At 41.7% G+C, this 22,852-nt stretch overlaps 1 protein-coding gene across 3 annotated transcripts in view; it reads left to right on the forward strand.

Moving 5' to 3' along the window:
* The window catches only part of LOC135557671 (estrogen-related receptor gamma-like), a 53,209-nt gene that overhangs the window by 17,942 nt on the left and 12,415 nt on the right, over positions 1 to 22,852 (forward strand). For 2 of the 3 annotated variants that reach the window (XM_064991174.1, XM_064991175.1), the window contains exons 2-4: positions 16,735 to 16,977; positions 17,106 to 17,263; positions 18,361 to 18,477. In XM_064991174.1, coding sequence (XP_064847246.1) covers positions 16,748 to 16,977; positions 17,106 to 17,263; positions 18,361 to 18,477 — 505 coding nt within the window. In that variant the 5' untranslated portion in view covers positions 16,735 to 16,747. Of the gene's footprint in view, positions 1 to 10,849; positions 11,374 to 16,734; positions 16,978 to 17,105; positions 17,264 to 18,360; positions 18,478 to 22,852 lie in introns of those variants that run through there. The other variant, XM_064991173.1, reaches the window with a different exon arrangement.

Consider the following 22,852-nt stretch of genomic DNA (forward strand, 5'->3'; position numbering starts at 1 on the left):
ACGTAGCAAGAATCTTATCGACTAAAATGATTGAAATGATACAGTACTGCTGGAGTAGGCTAGCTGGTAGTGGCTGCGATGTTGACACTACACTAATCAAGTCGTTCCGTCGAGTGTAATAGTTTCTACAGTGCTGCTATTCGGGGCTAGCTGGCTAGCTAGCAGGTTGATTGCGTTACGTTACCTTAAAAGAACGACAATAGCTGGCTAGCTAACCTAGAAAATCGCTCTAGGCTACACAATTGTCTTAGATACAAAGACGGCTATGTAGCTAGCTAGCTACGATCAAACAAATCAAACCGTTGTACTGTAATAGTTTCTACAGTGCTGCTATTCGGGGGCTAGCTGGCTAGCTACGTTAAAAGAACGACAATAGCTGGCCAGCTAACCTAGAAAATCGCTCTAGACTACACAATTGTCTTAGATACAAAGACGGCTATGTAGCTGGCTAGCTACGATCAAACAAATCAAACCGTTGTACTGTAATGAAGTGAAATGAAAATGTGATACTACCTGTGGAGCGACGCGGAATGTTGACCGGGTAGTTGAAGTTCAATTCGGTAGAGGTTGGCTAGCTGTTGGCTAGCTAGCTAGCAGCATCTCCTACGTTAAGGACGACAAATAGCTGGCTAGCTAACCTCGGTAAATTAAGATAATCACTCTAAGTCTACACACTCTAAACTACACAATTATCTTGGATACGAAGACAGCGAAGACAACTATGTAGCTAGCTGACACTACGCTAATCGAGTCGTTCAGTTGAGTGTAATAGTTTCTACAGTGCTGGTGGACAGTGGATGTTAGCTAGATGCTTAGCTAGCTGCTGGGCAGATACGTTAGGACGACGAAGTACGATAATTAAGCAATTATCTTTGATACAAATGTAGCTAGCTAAGAAGAAAGCCAAGTTAATAAACAGATTACCGACCATTTCAAATCCCACTGTACCTTCTCCGCTATGCAATCTGGTTTCAGAGTTGGTCAAGGGTGCACCTCAGCCACGCTCAAGGTCCTAAACGACATCATAACCACCTTAACTCCCTTATCTTACCTCATTTGCACTCACTGTATATAGACTTTTTGTTTTCTTTTGTTCTGCTGTATTATTGACTATGTTTTGTTTATTCCATGTGTAACTCTGCGTTGTTGTATTTGTCGAATTGCTATTCTTTATCTTGGCCAGGTCGCAGTTGCAAATGAGAACTTCTCAACTAGCCTACCTGGTTAAATTAAGGTGAAATGTATATTTTTTATATTAAATACTGTTACATCAACATGTTTTGACCATGACAGTTTGCAATCCAGGGTTACTCCAAGCAGTTTAGTCACCTCAACTTGCTCAATTTCCTCATTATTTATTATAAGATTTAGATTAGATTTAGGGTTTAGTGAATGATTTGTCCCAAATACAATGCTATTAATTTTTTTAATATTTCGGACTAATTTATTCCTTGCCACCCATTCTGAAACTAACTGCAGCTCTTTGTAAAGTTTTGCAGTGATTTCACTCGCTGTAGTAGCTGTTGTGTGTAGTGTTGAGTCATCCGCATACATAGCCACACTGACTTTTTAGCCAGTGGCATGTCATTAATAAAGATTGAAAAAAGTAAGGGGCCTAGACAGCTGCCCTGGGGAATTCCCGATTCGACCGGGTTTATGTTGCAGAGGCGTCCATTAACCTCTCTGGTACAAGTGGAACGCTAGTGTCAACAACAGCCAGTGAAATTGCAGGGCACCAAATTCAAAACAACAGAAATCCCATAATTAAAATTCCTCAAACATACAAGTATTTTACACTATTTTAAAGATAAACTTATTGTAAATCCAGCCACAGTCTCTGATTTCAAATAGGCTTTACAGCGAAAGCACACCAAACGATTATGTTAGGTCAGCACCTAGTCACAGAAAACCATACAGCCTTTTTCCAGCCAAGGAGAGGGCTCACAAAGTAAGAAATAGCAATTAAATGAATCACTAACCTTTGATGATCTTCAGCAGATAGCACTCACAGGACTTCATGTTACACAATAAATGTGTGTTTTGTTTGATAAAGTTAATCTTTATGTCAAAAAACCTCATTTGAAATTGGTGTTTTATGTTCAGAAATGCATTGTCTCAAACAAACATCAGGTGAAAGTGCAGAGAGCCACATCAAATAACATAAATACTCATCATAAACATTGATATAAGGTACAAGTGTTAAACATACGAATACAGATAAACTTCTCCTTAATGCAAACGCTGTGTCAGATTTCAAAAGGGCTTTACAGCGAAAGTGATTATGGTAGGTCAGCTCCTAGCCACAGAAACCCATACAGCCATTTTCCAACCAAGGAAAGTGTCACAAAAGTCATATATAGCATTAAAATGAATCACTTACCTTTGATGATCTTCATCTGGTGGCACTCCCAGGTCTCCATGCTAGACACAAATGTTTGTTTTGTTCGATAAAGTTCATCTTTATGTCCAAATACCTCTATTTTGTTGGTGCGTTTAGTTCAGAAAGGCACAATGCGCGCTCTCAAAACCAAGACGAAAAGTCAAAAAAGTACAATAAAAGTTCATAGAAACATGTCAAACGATGTGTAAAATCAATCCTCAGGTTGTTTTTTGTCATAAATAATAAATAATATTTCAACCAGACAAAAGCTTTGTCAATGGAAAAGGTAAACAAGAAATGCGGGCTCCCGATCATGTGCTTGGTTCATGGATGGAAATTTCCACTGTCCTCTCATTGAAAGCGGTGTATCTCCCTCATTTTTCAGAGTAGAATCCCGAAACAATGCCTAAATACTGGTCACATGTTGAGGAAGCCATAGAGATCGTGAACTGGGTCCTAAGTCTTTGTATGGTGGATATGCTTTCAATGGAAAAACAGCCTTTAAAAATAATAGTGCTTCCTGGTTAGATTTTCCTCGGGTTTTTGCCTGTCATATCAGTTCTGTTATACTCACAGACATTATTTTAACAGTTTTGGAAACTTTAGTGTGTTGTCTATCCAGATCTACTAATTATATGCATATCCTAGCTTATGGGCCTGAGTAGCAGGCAGTTTCATTTGGGCATGCTTTTCATCCAAAATTCTGAATGCTGCCCCCTACCCTAGTGAAGTTAAAGAACACCCTCTGTGTTCTGTTAGACAGGTAACTCTTTATCCACAATATAACGGGGGGTGTAAAACCATAATGCATACGTCTTTCCATCAGCAGACTATGATCGATAATGTCTAAAACCGCATTGAGGTCTAACAAAACAGCTCTCAAAATCTTTTTATCATCAATTTCTCTGTCAATCATCAGTCATTTGTGTAAGTGCTGTGCTTGTTGAATGTCCTCCCCTACAAGCTTGCTGAAAGTCTTTTGTCAATTTGTTTACAGTAAAATAGCATTGTATCAAACCAAATTTTAGCCAGTAAAGGGGTCTTTACTATTCTTGGGTAGCATAATTACTTTTGCTTCCCTCCAGGCCTGGGGGCATGTGTGTATGTATGTGTGTGTCCGCGTGTGTTCACATGTGTGCGTTTTGAATGTGAGTTTGTATATATGCATGTGTACACTCATACAAGCACCTATCATCAACCTCAGGCAAACAGGCATTGGATGAAACAACCTCCTCAGTGTTCCTTTACTCCCACATTGATCACCATGTATGATAAAATAAGAGGGAACATCACTAGTGGGTAATGTTTTATTACTTTTTCTCTTTCTTTCTTTCCTTTCTTTCTTTCTCTCTTACCTTCTCTCTCTTTCTGTGTTTCTGGCTGTGTGTCTATCTGTGCTCATGTGTTTGTTTGTGTTTTTGTTTTTGTATACCTCTATTTATTCTTACCTCTTGGCTTGCCTAATACATGAATCCAGTTGAGTGGCTTTGTAGGGTGAGTTCTTACCTCTGAGCTTGCTTGATACATGAATCCAGTTGAGTGGCTTTGTAGGGTGAGTTCTTACCTCTGAGCTTGCCTGATACATGAATCCAGTTGAGTGGCTTTGTGGGGTGAGTTCTTACCTCTGAGCTTGCTTGATACATGAATCCAGTTGAGTGGCTTTGTAGGGTGAGTTCTTACCTCTGAGCTTGCCTGATACATGAATCCAGTTGAGGGGCTTTGTAGGGTGAGTTCTTACCTCTGAGCTTGCCTGATACATGAATCCAGTTGAGTGGCTTTGTAGGGTGAGTTCTTACCTCTGAGCTTGCTTGATACATGAATCCAGTTGAGTGGCTTTGTGGGGTGAGTTCCTACCTCTGAGCTTGCCTGATACATGAATCCAGTTGAGTGGCTTTGTAGGGTGAGTTCTTACCTCTGAGCTTGCCTGATACATGAATCCAGTTGAGTGGCTTTGTAGGGTGAGTTCTTACCTCTGAGCTTGCCTGATACATGAATCCAGTTGAGTGGCTTTGTGGGGTGAGTTCTTACCTCTGAGCTTGCCTGATACATGAATCCAGTTGAGGGGCTTTGTGGGGTGAGTTCTTACCTCTGAGCTTGCCTGATACATGAATCCAGTTGAGTGGCTTTGTAGGGTGAGTTCTTACCTCTGAGCTTGCCTGATACATGAATCCAGTTGAGTGGCTTTGTGGGGTGAGTTCTTACCTCTGAGCTTGCCTGATACATGAATCCAGTTGAGTGGCTTTGTAGGGTGAGTTCTTACCTCTGAGCTTGCCTGATACATGAATCCAGTTGAGGGGCTTTGTAGGGTGAGCCACCGACTGATCGCAGGCAGAATCTGTTAAGTGGATCACCATTCAGAGATTACTGTATGTAAGACTCAGCCTAGAACTGTTGCTGCGGGCTGAGGATGGTGCTGAGTTCTAAAGTAAGAAAAGGAAGTTGCGTGCCTTGTAAAGACACTAGTGGAGTGTCTTCGAAGTATGGTGAAAGCATGTAGGCATAGAAATGTGTTGATGATGATCTCATATTTTATATCAAATTAATGTGCTCCAATTCTAACACCCCCTTTTCAGCTTTTATGTATTGTTGCTCCTCTTTGAGAAACATTCCTCGGTCATAACTATACAGTTGAAAACAAGTGACTCTGAAATAAATGTGTTATCTGCTCGTGTGCCAGGAGTGGCAAGTTGCCCAGAGTCACACTGTGTGTGTGTGTGTGTGTGTGTGTGTGTGTGTGTGTGTGTGTGTGTGTGTGTGTGTGTGTGTGTGTGTGTGTGTGTGTGTGTGTGTGTGTGTGTGTGCGCGCGTCTCAGTCAGGGAGAGGTCAGAGCGTCACATTAGGGATATGTTACTGACAGATGATCAGATCCAGGTTTACTGCCAGGGTATATTTGAGTTAGACAACTAGAAAGGCTTGCATCACTGAGTTACTAAACTTCCGTTAGTCAGTGCTTTAAATTAAGGAAGTTGACGAGCGCGTGTATGTGTGTTTATGTAATAATAATTTTTTTGGGGGGGGGTTAGGGGAGTGCTGTGTCACCTGTTGTACAGTAGGACACAGACACTTAGTGACACACATGCATGCACACACACGCCACACAAAATATACACACAACCTAGAGGTATGTATGTCCTTTAGGATCATGTATCATCAGAGTAGGACAAAAGCCTTCAGAACCCACTGCCCTCTTACCACACACACACACACACAGACACACAGACACACAGACTTTAAGTTTTTAACAATTCCTGACATTTAATCCAAGTAAAAATTCCCTGTTTTAAGCCAGCTAGGATCACCACTTTATTTTAAGAATGTGAAATATCAGAATAATAGTAGAGAGAATGATTTATTTCAGCTTTTATTTCTTTCATCACATTCCCAGTGGGTCAGAAGTTTACATACACTCAATTAGTATTTGGTAGCATTACCTTTAAATTGTTTAACTTGGGTCAAACGTTAAGGGTAGCCTTCCACGAGCTTCCCACAATAAGTTGGGTGAATTTTGGCCCATTCCTCCGAACAGAGCTGGTGTAACTGAGTCAGGTTTGTAGGCCTCCTTGCTCACACATGCTTTTTCAGTTCTGCCCACAAATGTTCTATTGGATTGAGGTCAGGGCTTTGTGATGGCCACTCCAATACCTTGACTTTGTTGTCCTTAAGCCATTTTGCCACAACTTTGTAAGTATGCTTGGGGTCATTGTCCATTTGGAAGACCCATTTACGAGCAAGCTTCTTGACTGATATCTTTATGTTGCTTCAATATTTCCACATCATTTTCCTGCCTCATGATGCCATCTATGTTGTGAAGTGCACCAGTCCCTCAGCAAAGCACCCCCACAACATGATGCTGCCACCCCAATGCTTCACGGTTGGGATGGTGTTCTTCGGCTTGCAAGCATCCCCGTTTTTCTTCCAAACATAACGATGGTCATAATGGCCAATCAGTTCTATCTTTGTTTCATCAGACCAGATTGCATTTCTCCAAAAGTATGATCTTTGTCCCCATGTGCAGTTGCAAACTGTCTGGCTTTTTTATGGTGGTTCCGGAGCAGTGGATTCTTCCTTGCTGAGCGGCCTTTCAGGTTGTCGATATAGGACTTGTTTTACTGTGGATATAGATAATTTTGTACACATTTCCTCCAGCATCTTCACAAGGTCCTTTGTTGTTGTTCTGGGATTGATTTGCACTTTTTGCACCTAAGTACGTTCATCTCGAGGAGACAGAACGTGTGTCCTTCCTGAGTCTGCTGCCTGGTCCCATGGTGTTTATACTTGCGTACTATTGTTTGTACAGATGAACATGGTACCTTCAGGTGTTTGGAAATTGCTCCCAAGGATGAACCAGACTTGTGGAGGTCTACAATTATTTTCTGAGGTCTTGGCTGATTTCTTTTGATTTTCCCATGATGTCAAGCAAAGAGGCACTGAGTTTGAAGGTAGGCCTTGAAATACATCCACAGGTACACTGCCAATTGACTCAAATGATGTCAATTAGCCTGTAAGAAGCTTCTAAAGCAATGACATAATTTTCTGGAATTTTCCAAGCTGTTTAAAGGCACAGTCAACATAGGGTATGTAAACTTCTCACCTACTGGAATTGTGATACAGTGAATTATAAGTGAAATAATGTGTCTGTAAACAATTGTTGGAAAAATTACTTGTGTCATGCACAAAGTAGATGTCCTAACCGACTTGCAAATACTATAGTTTGTTAACAACCTATGTGTATGTAAACTTCCGACTTCAACTGTAAATACACCCATACAGCAACTATATTCAAATGCAACAACTACTTTAAATTGTCAGCTTCCCTGGCTGCAATTTATTAGTGGAGAATGTTTTTATTAGGACAACAAGAGCTATTCTTACTAGAAAAGTCAGATTTCAATGAATATGCTCTGATTTAGAAAGGTGACTGATTTTACTATCAACCTATGCCCCTTGCCAGGGCTGTTTCTTGCGTTTTGGGTGCTCTTAGCAAGATTTGGTTGGCGTCCCCAGCATCACCCAACTCGCGGTCAAAACATTTTAGTGGCGTCCCTCTTTGGTGGAGGAAAGTAAAGAATGTGCAGCTTGTCCTTCAATTCTACATATTTTTCCATGGAGTTACTGTGACCAAATGTCCCGGATTGTGTTGGACAGTCCTGCATTTTGGCATTTTGTTCTGCAACCAAACAATCATGTCCTGGATTTTATCATCAAGTTCAAACTCCACTAATTTCGGGGAAAAAAAGGTTGATTTGTCCCATATTTCAGTCAGACATTCCAACCTGTCTCTTGCAGTCACGTTGTGCTTCTGAAAATATATACATCATAAGGATGTTGCATTGGTGATGTTAAACACTTCTCAAATCCTTGTTGTGATCTGATATTTTGATATTGCGGACTAAATTCCAGCTCAACTTGGAGAGGACAGTTTGGTGTAACTACTTCTAAAAAGCTGCTTCTGATGAAGAGCTACAAAAGTAAGTAAATAGTCATATTAGCCTGAAAAGATATAAGGTGATTTTGTCCCTTGTGAGGTGCTCCATCCTCATTAGTTGCTTATTCAACTTATTTGCTGCAACTTCACTCAATCCTGTTTAATACTGGATTAGTTTACATTCCCTGAGACCAACCAGAAAATGTTTCCTTGGCCAAATATTTCCAGATTTTCATAAAACATGTGGTCTTTCGTTCCATGGGTGACTGCATGACGCAGAAGAGTAGGCTATAGTTGCTTCAATTAGCTTGTTTGGTGAAGTGGGAGCAGGGGTGCAGTGCTGCCAGAAGACTCGTTGCCATTTTTTGCTCCCCACAATGGTGCACTTTTAGTAAAGTTAGATCAAAGCTAAATCAATTTTATCTTTATTTAACTAGGCAAGTCAGTTAATTAAGAACAAATTATTATTTTCAATGATGGCCTAGGAACAGTGGGTTAACTGCCTGCTCAGGGGCAGAACAACAGATTTGTACCGTGTCAGCTCGGGGATTTGAACTTGCAACCTTTCAGTTACTAGTCCAATGCTCCAACCACTAGGCTACCCTGCCACCCCAATGTATTGGAAGATCACATGATTAATTGGAATTCTACATAACAGAACTAAATATAATAGCATAGTTAGCTGAATAGTCCAAAAATAATTATCCTGTGGCCAAAACTCAACAGCACGTGCCACTACCCAGAATTTGCTTGGATTTAAACAAAATACAGGAAGGCTAATAGTTTGAACACCATCTGCTCTAATTTGCTAACAAAAAAGCAATTGAAGAAATTCTAAATGCATATTCCCATGAAACTGATTGAGATCAAATGATTGGCACGTGATGCTGGCAACATTTTGAATGTCCAGCAAAATCATCCTGTTGTCCGGCATTTGGGTATTTTAAATGCGGTCACCCTACATGGGATGTAGATACAATGTTGCAGTTTTAAAGCTAATTTCTTGCAATTTTACACATTGTGCCATGACTTATGCCATATTGATATGATATCTGAGTGCGAGTGACAAACAAAATAGTTGGATAGACTAACTTTCCTAGCAATCTATATAATGTTAGCTGACATGGGCTAATTAAGTTACTTTCAGTGACTGACATAACAAGAGGGAAACTGCTGATGCACTACCAAATTCCGAAATTGCACGTTGTGTATTCTAACATCCTAGATAGTTGAGACCCCGGCTGACTTCCCCCTAAAAATTATAAAATTACAGTGCCTTGCGAAAGTATTCGGCCCCCTTGAACTTTGCGACCTTTTGCCACATTTCAGGCTTCAAACATAAAGATATAAAACTGTATTTTTTGTGAAGAATCAACAACAAGAGGGACACAATCATGAAGTGGAACGACATATATTGGATATTTCAAACTTTTTTAACAAATCAATAACTGAAAATTTGGGCGTGCAAAATTATTCAGCCCCCTTAAGTTAATACTTTGTAGCGCCACCGTTTGCTGTGATTACAGCTGTAAGTCGCTTGGGGTATGTCTCTATCAGTTTTGCACATCGAGAGACTGAATTTTTTTCCCATTCCTCCTTGCAAAACAGCTCGAGCTCAGTGAGGTTGGATGGAGAGCATTTGTGAACAGCAGTTTTCAGTTCTTTCCACAGATTTCCAATTGGATTCAGGTCTGGACTTTGACTTGGCCATTCTAACACCTGGATATGTTTATTTTTGAACCATTCCATTGTAGATTTTGCTTTATGTTTTGGATCATTGTCTTGTTGGAAGACAAATCTCCGTCCCAGTCTCAGGTCTTTTGCAGACTCCATCAGGTTTTCTTCCAGAATGGTCCTGGATTTGGCTCCATCCATCTTCCCATCAATTTGAACCATCTTCCCTGTCCCTGCTGAAAAAAAGCAGGCCCAAACCATGATGCTGCCACCACCATGTTTGACAGTGGGTATGGTGTGTTCAGGGTGATGAGCTGTGTTGCTTTTACGCCAAACATAACGTTTTGCGTTGTTGCCAAAAAGTTCAATTTTGGTTTCATCTGACCAGAGCACCTTCTTCCACATGTTTGGTGTCTCCCAGGTGGCTTGTGGCAAACTTTAAACAACACTTTTTATGGATATCTTTAAAAAATGGCTTTCTTCTTGCCACTCTTCCATAAAGGCCAGATTTGTGCAATATACGACTGATTGTTGTCCTATGGACAGAGTCTCCCACCTCAGCTGTAGATCTCTGCAGTTCATCCAGAGTGATCATGGGCCTCTTGGCTGCATCTCTGATCAGTCTTCTCCTTGTATGAGCTGAAAGTTTAGAGGGACGGCCAGGTCTTGGTAGATTTGCAGTGGTCTGATACTCCTTCCATTTCAATATTATCGCTTGCACAGTGCTCCTTGGGATGTTTAAAGCTTGGGAAATCTTTTGTATCCAAATCCGGCTTTAAACGTCTTCACAACAGTATCTCGGACCTGCCTGGTGTGTTCCTTGTTCTTCATGATGCTCTCTGCGCTTTTAACGGACCTCTGAGACTATCACAGTGCAGGTGCATTTATATGGAGACTTGATTACACACAGGTGGATTGTATTTATCATCATTCGTTATTTAGGTCAACATTGGATCATTCAGAGATCCTCACTGAACTTCTGGAGAGAGTTTGCTGCACTGAAAGTAAAGGGGCTGAATAATTTTGCACGCCCAATTTTTCAGTTTTTGATTTGTTAAAAAAGTTTGAAATATCCAATAAATGTCGTTCCACTTCATGATTGTGTCCCACTTGTTGTTGATTCTTCACAAAAAAATACAGTTTTATATCTTTATGTTTGAAGCCTGAAATGTGGCAAAAGGTCGCAAAGTTCAAGGGGGCCGAATATTTTCGCAAGGCACTGTATAAGCTTATGTCGCTTATGTCTAGAAACGGCACTGCCCCTTGCCCCACAACCACGTTATTTATTGTTCATTCATCCTTCCCTTTCTTATACTATCACTCTCTCACTACTTTTTTTCATCTCACTACTGCCACCTGTCCTGTCTCTATGTACCCACAGTTATTGGCCGGCTCTCATTGGAGTAGCCGGTGGCCAGTCGAATACTGGCATTGTGGTACAGAGGGAGGGGCATGTAAAATGGTTCCTGGATATTCATGAGCACCAGCTGTAGCTTTGAGTGCTCTATCATAGACTGAGCCACAACAGTTAAGACCTCACTGGCTGGAGTCTCGACACTGCTATTAGAGGGAAATTCAGCAAGAGTATGAGAGACACACAGATAGAGACCGAGACACAGAAACAAAGATAGACAGACAGAGAGTGACAGGAAGAGCTAGATAGACAGGGATAGGGAGACACTGTTGCTCCAGTGAAAGTGTGTCAGAGAGTGAAACAGAGATTGAGAAAGACTGAGAAAGAAAAGGAGACAGACAAACTAAAGAAAGCGAGAGAAAGCTCAAAGGAATCTTTGCTAGTGAGCAGGTTTTCTCCTCAGAGTATGGTGGCAAAGAGCATATGGATTTAGTAGAGCTGTACCTCCCTGAGTGTTTCACCTATCACTCTGACACTGAGTAAGTACATGCACTATTCTGATCCATATTCTGTATGTATATAAACTGTCTGTAGAGTGTAAAGAAAATGTAATAGCACAGTAATGCTATCTAGGCAATGGTAAGCATTGAACTATGTACATGTGCAGTGCACTACTATTTGCAGTCTTGTTCTCAAATTAAGATCATAGTTTTGGAGTTTTTAATTTGCTATTTGGTGTGATGGTGGCTTCTATGTCAGTATAAGCAGCTCTGTGTAAAACAGAGGTAGTGGGAGCAAGTGTACCTCTTGGAGTTTTGCTGAAAAAGAGAGTGTCTGAATGAGAGGATGAGGACTTTGACGGATGAGACCCAAACCTGCATTGTGTATGGAGAGCTAAGGGAGTAGGTCTGAAAGTGAGGGAGGGGAGGTAGAGAGAGTGATAATGTGAGGGAATGAAAGGTAGCGTTGAGAGAGTGAGAGAGATAAACAATACTTTAAAGAGAGGTGAGCTTCTGTAGGTCACTGGTGTTATTAGGTCTTTGTTGGTGTTTTTAGCTATTTTTTGCACCACTGCAAAGCAAACCCTGTCTTGAACACAATGTCAAAATGTAGATTTTCTCCTAAAAATACATGAGATGGCCATTACCAATAACTAGTAATTCTGCATAGTTCTAGATTGGTCTGGAACTCACCTTTCTGGTCAAAATAGATATTAATTGCTGAGGTGTACTCACTTTTGAGGACATAAATTGAACAATATTGGCACAATTTCATGTAACTGACAACATACTTTTCAGCCAAGCATCCTCTGAGTGATGCAGAGACACCATTCGAATGTTTGCAGTCTCATTACTTCAGCTGTGACCAAGAGAAAGTGGTCGTGTTTCAATTCTCCAAAATTGTTTTGTATTTTTTCATGAGAGCTTTAAATCCGTCCGAGAATATCACAGTGAGATGAATCCACTGCTGGATTCACTAGACTGTCCCGTTTAATAGGCCATCTCCCAAGCTGGTCTGCGTCGCTCAGAAACAGAGGAAATCAATACTTTGTGTGGATAGGCCAGAAAATGTGATACGTCACTACCTATGCAAATGTAGGGTGTGAAACCTGACACAGAGTGGAAGCAGAAAACAGACAGATGAGGCTTTCTGGCACTATAAGGCACTGGACCCTGCGACATTCACAGACTGCTCTGTACACCAAAAACACCAAACTATCAGTCCGAACTGCTTCAGAACCTCTCAAAGTAAATAGGGGACTTAACATCTAAGAGGTTTGAACCCTGTGATAATATTAGACCACAGCTCAGATAAGACCCTAACCAGAGGATAGCAGGAGAGTGACTGACAGATGTAGAGGATGTGGAGACAGAGCATGTTTTTATGTTTTTGTGTTACTGTGTGTTGCTATTAGTGTAATTACAGTGTTAATATACAGTTATAAGAAAAGTCTTACCATGTTTGGTAGCAAAATATGAAGAGCGATTATTTTCACCTGTTGTTACATTAGCGTCAGATACTTAAAAAAAATGAATTGCTTTGTCATGCCAATAAAGCTTTTTGAATTGAAATTGAATTGAATTTAACAGCAGATATATGGAGAGGGATAGAGAAAGATGGGGTAGAGAAGGGAGACAGGAAGTGAGGGAAACAAAGATCGGGTGAGAGCAAGAGAGCAAAAGAGATAAAGAGAGACTTATCAAACTGATTTGACCCAAGCCCATTGAGACACTTAAACTAAGACTCTTATCGGTGGTGCTGGTTTTTCAGCTCAGGACTGATACCTCCTCATCTCCTATTGGCCCATTAGGAATCACTGTGCACGAATCCCCTCTGACCCACATCACTGACCAGGGGGTTATGGATAGGAGTTAAGGGGTAATTGAAGAAGTCATTTACATGTCAGTAATATGTGTCTCTTAGAGCCTCTTCACACTTACTACACGTTATGTAAAAATACCATCGGCTACACATATTACTCCAATGTAAACTTGCGTACTTGCTACGGCTCAACCGCTACTGCCAGAGGTAGCGCATGGCATTCGCCCGTCAGTTAACCCCCTTGAAGCAGGATAGTGTAAACAGCCAACGCTCTAGCAGTATAAATGGTAATAGCAGAGAAATATTTTTTGAAATAGCTGAAATGCATATGCAATATTTGAGACTTGTTTTATTGAGTTTTCAGCTGAAATTGCAGTAACAGCCTGTTACATTCTTACATTTTTGCAGTAGCTGCCTGCTGCACTGAGTCATGCAAAATGATGGGAGCCCATTCCCACCACCAAAAGCATGTAAAATGTGGATCATACATTTTTTTTTAAAGATATCCTATTTGTAACATTGTGTGGTGAGACAACAAAGTGAAAATAACTGTGATTGGACAAAAAGTAAGCAGGGCTGAGCTCGCTGTCTGCAGGGTTGTAATCATTTGGATCTTTGCATCTGTAATTAAAAAGTTACTCACACAGTATGTCATCATTATTGTGTTGATTGATTCATTAATTCCGGTCAATCATTTTGGATTAAGAAAGGCCTACATTTGATCCCTTTAAAAAAAAAAAAATCAGAACACAATTAAATGGGCCTATTTTAGGCTATAAAAACAAGACGTTACATTTCCCCTGGCCAGGCTCAGATGCGATCCCATAGGCTTCTCTAGGCTGCCTGCGGCTTGTGGTTGTTATCAGTAGGCTGTAGTTGATGAAAAGTACAGACTAATTGGCCACGTTGACAAATCATGAGGCATTTTATTTTTATTGGTGGGTTTCCATATAAAACTGCTCGTTGTGGTGAATTCACTTATACCTACATTTTCAATCTCAATTTGCTTTTACCATGATTTGCATGATATTGATAAAAATGAATCCTGGTTTGTTGTCATGTTGTACGGTAGGCCTGCTGTACTTTTATTATCACATGAGAGGGTTAATCATTATTATTCAATAGTATAATATGTTTTAAAAGAAAAGTTTATGTCATTGATGAATAGTTTGTTCTTACTCGCTAGTGGCTACTGTGATATTTACGGTCAATTTGAGGTGCAGACCAAGAATGTCAAGTTGCCAGCCACAACGAAAGGTAAGGCAGGGATGTGATGTGAATTGAAAAGTAGAACTGTCTTTCATCATCCCGCTCCTCAGACTCTCCATCATATCGCTTAGTGGGAATAGGGCCCCAAAAAGGGTGCATAACTAGAGTAACCAACATCCACATGAACCTATACCTAACATCTTAGATACATTTTGTAATGTTTGTAAAAAAAACAAAAATCAGAATGGACTATTAAACTAAAATGAAATAAACCCAAATAATCCATGAGACATTCCCTCTCTCCCTCTACCTCTCTTTTTGCTTTGCTGAGTGCGTGCGTGCGTCTGGTTGGTCATTGGCTGTATTGTGACTGCTCATTTGAGAGTGAGTGTTGCCTCCTCTCCTTTCTTTCTACACACCCCGGGTAATGGCCCAGCGATAGACCCCTTTCTCTCTCTCTCTCCCTCTCAGCTAATAATGTTTATCCCCCTCTCTCTCTCTGTCAATTAGAGTTGTTTTGGATATGGTCAGACAGAGAGTGTTGCACACACACACACACACACACACACACACACACACACACACACACACACACACACACACACACACACACACACACACACACAGTTGTTTGATAATGTACCTCTGAGTCTGTGATTTACACCCAGCGTCTATGGGAACTGCACTGACAGGGCTTTGATTAGCTTTTATGAAGAGCTGTAGATTATAGCTCTGTCAGGTTAGATATCACACCACGTCTTACCATTCCACTCTAATGCTATTGCATTATGAGAGAAAAATCTACTGCCACTAAGTAATGGGAGAATGCCTCAATTCAGGTCTAGGTGGAGCTGACACAGCAATATCTACCTTTGTGATGGATAGCTGATGAGAGAACAGAATGGTCTCCTCACACTCCCTTGTCCTCTGCCAGCTTTACTGGACCACTTCGGAGTGAACAATATATCACTATCTATTTTAATATAAAACTGAAGTAGAATGAGGTTGAAGTTTGAATGACTCTCTCTCGCTCTCCCCCTCTCTCTCTGAGTCTCTATCCCCCTCTCTCCCCCTCTCTCTCTCTCTCTGAGTCTCTATCCCCCCCCTCTCTCTCTCTCTCTCACTCTTTCAATCTCTCTCTCTGTATTTCGAGGGGTGATGGAGCGTGGTCATGGTTGACTCTGGTGGTGTTTAGGGCAGCCAGATAGTTTGCCTCTCAAATGAGTGGTGGTCATGACCGTGTGGATTTACATGGCAGGAACAGAGCTTGGGTTCCTGCCATGAGCTGGGAGGGGGTATGGCGACACACGATGGCATGCAAGCACGTGTGTGTTTTTGTTCCAAGTGTTTACGATGACACATGACCACATTTGAAAGCATGTTTGAGAATGAAGTGTGAATGGAGCGTGAAGTGTGTACAGTATGTGTAGGTGGTAGCAGCCTGTGGTCACATGGGTCAGCATGTACGTGTGCCTGTGTGTGTGTGAGCATTATTTTAGAATACTGTCATGTGCATTGTAGCCCACTGTAGGGGGATGAACATACCTCCATACAGTAGAATGTGAACACGCACTGTTTGTACTAGCATAGAAAAACAATACATTCCCAAAATGAATACCTCTACAACGCTCAAGTAGACAGAGTTAAAAAATAAAATCTATAGACTTTGTTTAGGTAACTGAACACAATTGGTAATATCTACTACAGCCAGGGGCGCAACTTCGGTTTTAGAAGTGGGGGGGACATAATAATAATAATAATATATATATTTATTTTATCCTGTCGGATAAACCATATCCCCCCCATCCCCAGTGAAAGTTGTGCCCCTGACTTCGGCATACCTTCCCCAAGAGGTCTGGAAGAAAAAAACTATCTGGTCCAGGATCTTTGTTTGGATTTCCATATGTTAAGCAATCTCCTGTGTGTGTAATGGACCTCAGCTTTGCATATGTGGGAAATTGCAAACGGCTGGGTGGAGATGGCTAGATAGACAGAGAGAGATAAAGGGATCAGGAGAGAGGGATAGGGGTACGAGGCACAGAGGAATAGGGAGAGTGACAGGGAATGGAGAGAGGGGGAGACGTTTCCTACCCTTTTTCTGTTTGTCCCTGTGATAGATGGAGTAAGGGAAAGGATAAAGGAGGTTTAGTGTAAAAGGGTGCTGGAAGATGGTTGGTCAGTGTGTACGTGGTCAGGACAGGTATGAGGTTGTAAGGGAATGCATGGGTGGGTGTATTTGTGTAGGTCTACGTTGAGGTCAAGTGTTGTAACTGACTGATAGATCGAGACAGAAAGGGCATGTTAAATCCATCATGCCATGTTACCAGATGTTACCATAAATGTATCCTACTGTACCCCCCCCCCCCCAGACTCCTTGGCAGGATGTCAGTGAGGGGCTTGGACCCCCCCTGTCCCCCTTCCATAAAGCATGAGCCCTCCAGCCCCAGCTCCCAGGGGGACAGTCCAGCCCAACCCAGTCCCGGGGGATCCTCCTCGGACACCAACTCCAGCTATGGCCCCCTGGGCAAGGGCCACAACCGCACCAACGGCTTGGACTCACAAGGGCTCTATGGACACAAAGCGGGCATGGGGAACAACGGCACAGCCAACAGGCGGGTGTTTGTGTGTTTGTGTGTCTTTTTGTCTGTCTTTGTGTGTATGTACCCATTTGTGTATGTATGGGTTTATGCTTGGGTGCATGTACCATATATGTGAGTGTAACCTCTCTCTCTCTCTCCAGGCGGTTGTGTGGTGAGGATGGCCAAGTGAAGTGTGAGTTCATGCTGGGTTCTGTGGCTAAGAGGCTGTGTCTGGTGTGTGGAGATGTGGGGTCTGGGTACCACTACGGAGTGGCCTCCTGTGAGGCCTGCAAGGCCTTCTTCAAGAGGACCATTCAGGGTAAGGCCAACTCACATAAGCATTGAGGTTAACTTCAACTGAAGTGCCCACGTGTGTAAAAAAAAGTATATGGTCAAAGGGCAGAAGGTGTATGGCTTTATACAGATAAACCTGCAGTAGGACATATGAGTTCCAACAGCCTGTTTTAGTATCAACACCTGATCAACTCTAAGGATGCAAGCTTACAGGTTCCCATGCCTTCTCCGCCTATACAGTAAAGACCTTAGTGGTTGTGTTCAAATCAAATCCAAATCAAAGCGCCGAATACAACGGGTGTTTTCTTTACCATGAAATGCTTGCTTATGTGCCCTTCCTAATGATGCTATCATAAAAATAGTAACACGAGGGATAAAATACACAAGAATGGAGCTACATACAGGGAGTACCAGTACCAGGTCATTGTGCAGAGGTACAGGGTGAAGTGATGGCATCAGGATAGATAATAGTATGAGTAAAATAAAGAACAGAGTAGCAGCAGCATATGATGAGTGTAAAAGTGCATGTGTGTGTACACATATGGTACATAGTGTATATGCTTTACACGGTGGTGATCACGACAGCATGTGTTGCCAACAGTGTTTTAACCTGCCCCACAGCATCTGTTGTTTAAGCTGAGGACTGTTTACACAAGAGGAAAGTGTGGGAATGTGCTGGCCCTGTGTGTGTTTGTGGGTGTGGCTCATCCATATGTTTGCAGCATGTTGTGGTGTTGTTTTAATGTGATTGTCTGTGAATGGGTTACGGCCCTCGTAGGCTAAGACCCACTTTAGGCTAGTTTAGCCGCCACCGCACACAGATGTGCATGACAAGGGTCATGCTTACAGTAGATCAGGTGATCAGATGCTTCCTGGATGTAATAGGATGTGTCAGCTTAGACTGCTGCTGATTGACTGACTTCCAGAACATTATCCTGTTTTTTTTGTCATGGTTTCTTAGAGTTCCCTGTCTCTTTTCAGCATGTTGTTTGTTTTGAAGTGGTTGAATGACTTGACTTGACTGGCTTTTTGTGTCTACTACATCTCTCCTCCCCTCTCTCCTCTCTGTCTTTCCACCTTTCTCTCTATCTTCACCCCCTCTCCTTTCTCTCCAACCCACAGGTAACATCGAGTACAGCTGCCCTGCCACCAGTGAGTGTGAGATCACCAAGCGGAGGAGGAAGTCGTGTCAGGCCTGTCGCTTCATGAAGTGTCTCAACGTCGGCATGATGAGAGAAGGTGAGGAAGGAACTTCTCTACTCCTCAATGCCAAATACATGTACTCCTTTATGTACCTTGAAATACATATACTCCTCCATATATGCCAATATATACTTCTCTGTATCCCAATAGAACTTGATCCATTAAGTCATATTACAGTGTTCTAATACAATGAATAGAAAAAAATATACAAATCAAGATCTTGGATATTTTTGTGGATTAAACGTCCTCTCAACAAATAGATATGTATTGATTTCAGTGTGAAATGTAATTCCTCTGCCTGTTAAACAGGTCCAGCCCCTTGGTGCTTGCTACTGTGCCTGCTCAGTGTTCATGTATGGTGTATCTTTATCGGATGCTACTGTACCTCCAAAATAGACCATGGCTGTCTGCTACATACAGTGGATCTCTATTCCTTCTGACTCACTACTCTCACACACAGAATAGAAATAGATTATCCAGAACAACACACATATCGTACATTCTACATGGCCCCCAAAACACTCAGGAGCGCTCTCGTGGTCTTGTGGTCAGGACTGGAGTGTGTGACTGGTGACATATTGTTGGCTAGATAAAGAAGTGACCCAAAAAGGCAAAGCTTCACTGTATGAGCCACTTATTGAAGGCTGCATGTGAGTAATCGGCAGCTGTTAATAGAGAGAGAGAGTTTACTGCCACCTGCTCCCTCCCCCTTCAGCTCATCAGCTTTGATTTAATCATCCGTCAACCAGGGTGAGAAGGATTCAGCATCTGTTTTCTGTCACCCTGTGTGTGTTTGTGTGCAAGCATGTGCGAGCGTGTGCGTCTCCTTTTTTAATTAGCTCCTTTCAATAGGGGAAGGGCATCTCCCGCACCCAGCTCTGGCTCCTATAGCCTTGCCCCCCCCCCACCCCCCCACCCTCGTAAATTCCTCCAGATGCCTTGTGGGATTCCTGGACCTCCATGAAATGTGAACCGCCCCTCGTAACTCCCATCGTAAACCCCCTGGTAGTGGTCCTTGTAACGCACCCCATTGTGCTGTGTAATGCCCCTCTTCCTCTGGGGGGCAGCAGTAAAGGTAGAGAAAGGGGGGGGGGGGTGCCTTTTAACAGGCGAGAGAGGTCCATGTAAACACAAGAGGATAAAGATCCTCGGTCAAGAATAGAGACCTGATGAGAAATTGATTAAGCATGGAACCACTGTTCGATTTTAGAATTCAGTAGTGCAGTGGACTAACAAACATTCTAACTGTTCCACTACTTGGAACACTGGTCTTTCCTCATAGGGTTAAACCAGAAGAAGGGCTTTATGCATTCTCTCTCCCCTGAGAATTGTTTATCTATCAGGTTTGTCCTTGTGTGTCGAGGATATGACAGTAAATCATATCTCATAAGTCTAATCACATGGGAGACTTTTTACATTTAAATTCTGGGCACACAGTTGAAATAGAATGAGTAGAATTTGAATTATATGGCTAAGGCTTGGCCATATTATATACATAATAATAGCTATTTTCCTTAATTTGTTTCTCTTCAAAAGAATCAGAGTTTTTCACATCCTTTCATGACCCAGTGCATGACGAACAAGCTTCCAGTAGGCCAGGGGTGTGTGACTCATTCCATAGAGGGCCTAGTGTCTGCGGATGTTTGTTTTTTCCTTTATATTAAGACCTAGACACCCGGGTGAGGGGAATTCTTTACTAATTAGTGACCTTAATTCATCAATCAAGTACAAGGGAGGAGCGAAAAGCTGCATACACTCGGCCCTCCGTGAAATGAGTGTGACAGATGTGCAGTAAGCTAATAAGAAAGGGTATTTGTTAACATCAGATCATTATCCAGGCAGCTTTACATAGTTCCTCCCTCAGTGACTTTGCTACTACACATACACTACCAGACAAAAGCTTGAGAACACCTAGGGTTTTTCTTTATTTTCACTATTTTCTACATTGTAGAATAATAGTGAAGACATCAAAACTATGAAATAACACATATGGAATCATGTAGTAACCAAACAAGTGTTAAATAAATGCAAATATATTTTCTATTTGATATTCTTAATAGCCACCCTTTGCCTTGATGACAGTTTTGCACACTCTTGGCAATCTCTCAACCAGCTTCACCTGGAATGCTTTTACAACAGTCTTGAAGGAGTTCCCACATATGCTGAGAACATGGCTGCTTTTCCTTCACTCTGCGGTCCGACTCATCCCAAACCATCTCATTTTGGTTAAGGTCAGGGGATTGTGGAGGCCAGGTTATCTGATGCAGCACTCCATTGCTCTCCTTCTTGGTAAAAATAGCCCTTACATATCCGGGAGATGTGTAGGGTCATTGACCTGTTGAAAAACAAATGATAGTTCCACTAAGCCCAAACCAGATGGGATGGCGTATCGCGACAGAATGCTGTGGTAGCCATGCTGGTTAAATAAATCACAGACAGCGGCACTAGCAGAGCACCCTCACACCATAACACCTCTTCCTCCATGCTTTTCCTCCAATACACATGTGGAGATCATCCGTTCACCCACACTGCGTGTCTCACAAAGACACTGCGGTTGGAACCAAAAATCTCAAATTTGGACTCCAGATCAAAGGACAAATCTCCACCGGTCTAATGTCCATTGCTTGTGTTTCTTGGCCCAAGCAAGTCTCTTCTTCTTATTGGCGTCCTTTAGTAGTGGATTCTTTGCAGCAATTCGACCATGAAGGCCTGATTCACACAGCCTCCTCTGAACAGTTGATGTTGATGTGTCTGTTACTTGAACTCTGAAGAAATTATTTGGGCTGTAATTTTTGAAGCTGGTAACTTAACTGGTGAACTTATCCTCTGCAGCAGAGGTAACTCTGGGTCTTCCATTCCTGTGGCGGTCCTCAAGAGAGCCAGTTTCATCATAGCGCTTGATGGTTTTTGCGATTGCACTTGAAGAAACTTTCAAAGTTCTTGAAATGTTCCATATTGACTGACCTTCATGTCTTAAAGTAATGATGGACTGTCATTTCTCTTTGCTTATTTGAGCAGTTCTTGCCATAATATGGACTTTTACCAAATAGGACTATCTTCTGTATACCCACCTCCCCTACCTTGTCACAACTGATTGGCTCAAATGCATTAAGAAGGAAAGAAATTCCACAAGTTAACTTTTAAGAAGGCACATCTGTTAATTGAAATGCATTCCAGGTGACTACCTTATGAAGCTGGTTAAGAGAATGCCAAGAGTTTGCAAAGCTGTCATCAAGGCAAAGGGTGGCTATTTGTACACTTTTTTTGGGTTTACTACATGATTCCATATGCTTTTTTTCATAGTTTTGATGTCTTCGCTATTATTCTACAATGTAGAAAATAGTAAAAAATAAAGAAAAACACTTGAATGGGTAGGTGTTCTAAACCTTTTGACCGGTAGTGTACATGCTGACTGCAAATGTTTAATTGGTGCTCCAAATTTAAACATGTTGTGCCCTAGAATCTAATATGTAACCCTGTAAATACAGTTTATTATATTATAAATTATTATTATAAATAGCTAAATGTTTATACAAATACCTGTCATTGAAATTAAAAAGTAATTTGTGGAATATTAGGTTGTATAAAAACAATTTTACCATTGAGATGCATTGCATTGAAAATTATACAGTGTCTTTTTAAAAGAAACGTTGCGTTTTGAACTGTTTAGGCTAGAAACACGCCACTTTGTCTGTAGTATGTGTTAACTTATTTCCGAGTGCCTTAAAGAAAAAAGTTTTGTTTGTTAAAAAAAATTGCAGTGGTGCTCCCGAATTAAAATTCCAGGTCGCACCGCCTGATGCCATGTAGAATGTTGCCCTGGTCCGTTTCCTGCTCAGTGGATATCGTGCTCTTGATCCCACCCCCTTCGAGGGGTGCAGGGGATATGAAACAGGGGTGAGGGCAGAGGGGAGGGGCAGTGACCCAACAACCGCCTCCTTATCGGACCCCTCAGATCAATCCAACCGTGTAGAATTGTGTGTGTGTGTGTGTGTGTGTGTGTGTGTGTGTGTGTGTGTGTGTGTGTGTGTGTGTCTAAGAGCATGGTCTGAGAGTTACTCATACACATCAGAGCTAAGTGTAACTCTTCAGAGCGGAATGTGCTGACAACGAAAGGGACAAAAATAGCAGTAGAGGATAATCAGGAGAACAGAGTACACACGCACACACATTTACATTGCATTTGACATTTGAGTCATTTAGCAAGCACTTTTATCCAGAGTGACTTACAATTAGTGCATTCATCTTAAGATAGTTAGGTGAGACAACGACACATCACAATCGTATTAATTACATTTTCCCTCAACAAAGTATTTATCAGCAAACTCAGTGCTAGTAAGCAACGACAGTTGTTTTTGTTTTGTGGGTGCAATGTGAGAGTTATTTAAGGTACTCTTCATATAGGTAGGGA

The sequence above is a fragment of the Oncorhynchus masou genome, chromosome 16 (assembly GCF_036934945.1).
Source record: "Oncorhynchus masou masou isolate Uvic2021 chromosome 16, UVic_Omas_1.1, whole genome shotgun sequence".
Taxonomy (NCBI): domain Eukaryota; kingdom Metazoa; phylum Chordata; class Actinopteri; order Salmoniformes; family Salmonidae; genus Oncorhynchus; species Oncorhynchus masou.